The sequence below is a fragment of the Pteropus vampyrus genome, unplaced genomic scaffold (genome assembly GCF_000151845.1).
Source record: "Pteropus vampyrus isolate Shadow unplaced genomic scaffold, Pvam_2.0 Scaffold406, whole genome shotgun sequence".
Lineage (NCBI taxonomy): Eukaryota > Metazoa > Chordata > Mammalia > Chiroptera > Pteropodidae > Pteropus > Pteropus vampyrus.
In genome coordinates this window covers 537,284-542,025 of record NW_011889187.1, presented here as the reverse complement: position 1 = coordinate 542,025, position 4,742 = coordinate 537,284, and the positions used below count along the sequence as shown (strand labels likewise).

Here is a 4,742-nt window from a genome sequence, read left to right as displayed (position 1 = left end):
GAGGGGCCGGGGGGCCTCCTGGTGTGGCGTGGGGGAGACAGGGCTGTGCCGGGCACCCACTGGCCTTGCCCCCATGGGGGCTGTGTCCTGTGACCCTGGTGCTCAGAAACCAGCCGTCCTTCTGGAAGCTTCCACAGCCAGGTCCCCCACCCGCAGAGTCAGTGGCTCAGCACTCACGGGGTCTCCGGCTTCTCCTTTCTCTCCTGGGAGGCCCGGCTTGCCTCGCTCCCCCTGGGACACAGAGGAGGTCAAGGTCAGGGGAGCCCGTCCCGTGCGTTTCCGAGAGCTGGTGGAGGGACCCCACCTGCCCTTGTGGTGTTCGGGTGCCTTCCCCGGCACCCGTGGTCCATCTTGGGGTCTGCGAGGTCAGGTCCACGTGTCCCCCCGCACACCGTGCCGCCCGCCACCCCTTCCGGCCGCTGCGCTGGGCCAGGCAGTGGCACCAGCACGCAGACCCCCGAGCAAGGCCGCTTGCTCGTGGGCGGGAGGCTCCTGGGGGCTGGGGCTGACATGTCAGGAGCAGCCGGGAATCTGGGCCCCGAGCACACGCCCCCCACCGTCCGCGGAAGGCCCAGCTCCGGGAGCCGAGTGCTCAGGGGACACCTCAGGAAGGGCCCCTCCTCCACCACAGGGAGCGGGCCACCCCACGCCAGCCCTCGGCCACCCCAGCGGCCTCGGTCTCTGCGCCTGGGCTCTCTCTCCATGGCTGGGCCACCTGGTCATCAGGGGCACCCTCGCCGTCCCCACACCCAGCCAGCGGCAGAAGCATGGCGGGTGCTCAAGGTGGCTGCTTGGGGCCCCACGTGTCCCTAACGCCTGGGGTGCCAGGTTGTAGGGACACCCCTCCCACGCTCATGCGACACCTCTCTCCCTCTTGGGCGTAGGCGGGGTGGGGTACAGCCGCTCACCTCGTACCCGGGGTCGCCCCGCGGCCCAGGTGGTCCTCTGGCGGGCTGCAGAGCAGATAGGACAGTCAGCCCGGGACAGCGCCCCGGGAGGCCCGGGGGGCGGGGGGCGGGGGGCCCACACTCACCTGGCACTCGTAGGAACAGCACTGCCAGGAAAGGAACAGGGTGACACGTCAGAACGCCGAGGCACGGCCACCGCGCCCGTCCGCGTGCTCAGGGGCCTTGGCCCAGGTGCCCGGCGGGGACACCGGCTGGCGGTGACGCCCTGGGAGGTGGGGGTGGGGAGGGGGTCTCTTACCACTTGCTCCACGTTATTTTTCTGAAAACGAAGCGAGAAAGCCCAGTTACATCACGGCCGTGGCCGCGGGTGTGCGGTGCCCGGAGGGGCGGGCGTGGGCGCGGCACTCACGATCATGTCCGTGATGGTGTCGATGGTCTGGCTGATGGCCTCCTCGGCATCACGGCTCTGCCCCCAGTCGGCCGCCGTGAAGTTGCGCCGGTACGTGTGGTCCGTGGCGATGATGCTCAGCCGCGGCTCCTGCGGTGGATGGGGGGGACGAGGGTGACACCGGGGGCGCCGGGGTGCCGGGCCCCTCTGCCCCTCCCCGCGCGGTCTGGCCAGCTGCAGGCCCGGGCAGGGCTCCCACCAGGTGGTCGGGCGTGATGGCCACTGAGAAGACTTTGACGCCCAGGTGCTTGGCCTCGTTCACGGCGTCCTCCAGGCCCCCGCACGGCTCCTTGTAGCCCTCCAGGGGGTGCCCGTCCGTCACCACGATCAGGTACTTGTTCTCCTTCAGGTGGGATCCCCTGCAAGGCGGCGGGCGCAGTGAGACCTGGCCGGGCTCCCCAGGTCATCTCTGAGCCTGTGGGGCCCCAGAGCTGAGACCTGGAGATGGGAGGTGACGGGCAGGTGACAGGCAGGGGCCAGGCGCCCGGAGGGAGGCCGGGACCCCGTCACCCCAGCTGTAAAGTGGGGCCGTGCAAAGGCCATGGAACACAAGAGCTTTGTGGGTCGCGTGTCAGCCTTGGGAGATGCACGGGTCCTCGCCCTGCCTGAGGCATCCGACATGGGGCCCAGACCCCAGACCGTGGGAGGGGACAGCTGAACACCTGCTCCCTGCGGTGGGGACATGGGGGCTGCCACCCGGCCGAGCCGAGCCACAGCCGGGAGCCAACGCTCTCTGGTTAGTAGTGGCGGCTGCTGGCGGCCCCCACTGCCAACACCACCTCGTGTGCGCAGCCAGCCCTGGGGACATCGGTGCTGTCACGTGGTCCCTTCCCTCTGTCACCCTCTCTGTCCCTGTCTTCTGTGTGTCCGTGTGTCCCCCTCTGTCCGTCTCTGGCTGCAGACGTCACCCCGCTCGGCCCGGGGGAGGCAGTGACCAGGGCCTTCCAGGTCCCTCCTGCTTTCGCGGCTGGAGGAGATGATGGACAGCCCCAGCGAGGACGGTGGGACGCAGAGTGACCCTGGGCCGCCGGAAAGGCGGGCTGGGCGGCGGTCACTAAGACTGGTTCTGGGGGCTCTTGGGCACCAGAGCTTGGTTTGACAGTGGGCAGCCCCAGGGCTCTAGCGAGTTTGAGTGACCATGCTTGGGTCAGGAAGGTGGCGCACCATCTGGGGACACTGGGTCCTGCGGCTCACCAGAGGCCAGGAGCTGGCCAGAGGAGGGAGCCCAAGGCCGAGGGGTGGGGGAGGGGTGCTCACCCCACCAGCAGCTCCTCCAGCCCCTTCTTGATGGCGCAGTCCGTGTAGGTCCCCTTGCCGAAGTACTTGACCGCGTCCACGCTGGCCTTGAGCTCGTCGCGGCCGGCGGGCATGCGCGTGAGCCCGCGGATGATCTCCACCTCGTCGCTGTAGTGCAGCGCGCCCGCGTTCCACACCAGGTTGCGGTCGCAGCGGTAGTACCTGCGGGTGCGGCGGGTGAGCCAGCGCCGCCGGCCCCGCCCACTGCCCGTCCAGTGCGCAATGGCCACCTCTCTGCCTGTCCCCGCCGCCCCAGAGGGAGGAGCCAGCCGCCCGCCCTGGACCTCGGCGCTGCCTTAGACGCCGGACCCCGGCCTGGGGCCACGTGAGGGCGGGTGGGCGCGGTCGGAGGGCCAGGCTCCAGCCCACCGGCGACCGCCTGTCCCTGATCTCCACGGACCCGCTGAGCCCCTGCTCCTGTGCAGCGGGCAGACGGCGGCGGCTGGGGCGATGTGGGGAGGGGACGGGGAGAGGCTAGTTCTAAGCGGGACACCGGCAAGGGGTCCCCACGGATCCGACTGCCCCTCTCTGCCCCGTGAGCTTGCGCCGGAAGCAATCGGGGTTTGCTCTGCGGGGCCCGGGGGTGACCCGTCCGGCAGACCGTGGCGCTGATGCGGTGACGGAGGCTCCTGTGTTGGTGCTAACGGCAGCAATCGCAAGAGAAGCATGCTCACAGATGGGGAAACTGAGGCACTGCGAGGCTGAGTAAGGGGCCAAAGGCACGCGGAAGGGGTGCTGGTCCACATGGCTGCCCCGCGACCGCTCCCCAAGGCACCGTTTCTGCAGCCCCAGCGTCGGGTCAGCTCGTGGTTTCCGGTCCGTAGCCTTCTGCATTGGGCAACCACACCCTCTGTCTCTGTGGTCACTTTTGGGGGAGGAGGCTCAGGGCCCAGGTCAGCGGGTCAGTAGGGACAGGGCGGGACTAGAGATGGGGCCTGGAACGGGTAAGGGGGGAGGTGGGGTTCTGACTCGCGCCCCTCCCCCACGCCGGCCTTTCAGTGTGGGCGTGTCCTGCCCTTGGCCACGCCCACTGCTGGGGTTTACCCTCCCACCCTCCCGAGGCTGCAGGTTCGTCAGACAGATGAATGAGTGAAGGAAGGAAGCGTCATGCCCAAACCCACCTCCGAGATGGCGACCCCTCCAGGCCCCCCCCCCCGACTGGGACACTGGGGACATCGGGACATTGGGTCCAGACACAGTTTCTGGCCATCACCTGGGCAGCAGTGAGTGTCCAGGTGGTCGACAGGGGCTGCCCCTCCAGGCCTTTCCAGAGCCTCAGGCTAACCTCCTAATCCTGTTCAGTCTGGGCTGGGAGGTGCGGCTCCTCGTCTTGTGTGGGGTGCCAGGCCCCCCACATCACAACACTATCCCCTCGGCCCTCCCCGCCGGCTGGCGCCTTCACCCCTTTTCCTGAGCCTGCTCCATCTCAAACCCTTCCCTGGCCCGTCTGAACCACTGTGGACGTAGGGAGGACGTGAGTGGCCAGGCCAGCACCTCCCTCCACAGACCATGGATGGGAAGTGGCCCCAGCTCGGCCCGCTGGGCGTGGCAGGCGTGGCATCAGGCGGCCTAGGCCCTGGGCCCGTGGGGGAGGGGCGGGCACGCGCCTACCTGTCTTTCAGGTTGTCTATGAAGCGCTTGGTGAAGGCCTTGACCTTGTCCACCAGGGCCCCGTAGGGCTTCAGCCTCAAGGCCACGCTCTCGGAGGTGTCCAGCACAAAGAAGAGGTCCACGGGGCAGTCTGGGCCGAGGAGGGGAGACACCAGCTGCTCACGGCTGTGCCCTCGAGGCCACATTGAGGCCAGTTCACCCACTTTCCCGGCTGCCGCTCCGCCCCCACCGGGCCCAGCCGGCCCCACTACTCCAAACGGCCCTTGTCAAGTGAAGGTGGTGCCCAGCGCGGTTGGGGTGACCGTGGGCCCCCACAGCAGCCCTGATGGTCCTGCCAGCCCTTGAGGGACCCGAGCCAGTAAGGCTGCCTTCTCGTTGGCTTCCAGGGCTGCTGTGAAGCTGCCGGGCACAAGCTTCAGGAAGGGTGCGGGAGAGCAGGTCACCGCACGTCTGGACTGGCTGCCAGGCGGCCATCAGAC

At 68.9% G+C, this 4,742-nt stretch overlaps 1 protein-coding gene across 1 annotated transcript in view; it reads right to left on the bottom strand.

The window, feature by feature from the left end:
* Positions 1-4,736, bottom strand: part of LOC105305972 (collagen alpha-1(VI) chain-like) — a 20,679-nt gene extending 15,943 nt beyond the window's left edge. Inside the window, exons 1-8 of the mRNA XM_023523757.1 lie at positions 4,264-4,736; positions 2,614-2,814; positions 1,556-1,715; positions 1,318-1,446; positions 1,207-1,227; positions 1,034-1,054; positions 909-953; positions 109-231 (exon numbers count right to left, since the gene is read on the bottom strand). Coding sequence (XP_023379525.1) covers positions 109-231; positions 909-953; positions 1,034-1,054; positions 1,207-1,227; positions 1,318-1,446; positions 1,556-1,715; positions 2,614-2,814; positions 4,264-4,448 — 885 coding nt within the window. The 5' untranslated portion in view covers positions 4,449-4,736. The remainder of the gene's footprint in view (positions 1-108; positions 232-908; positions 954-1,033; positions 1,055-1,206; positions 1,228-1,317; positions 1,447-1,555; positions 1,716-2,613; positions 2,815-4,263) is intronic.
* Positions 4,737-4,742: the final 6 nt, after the last annotated feature.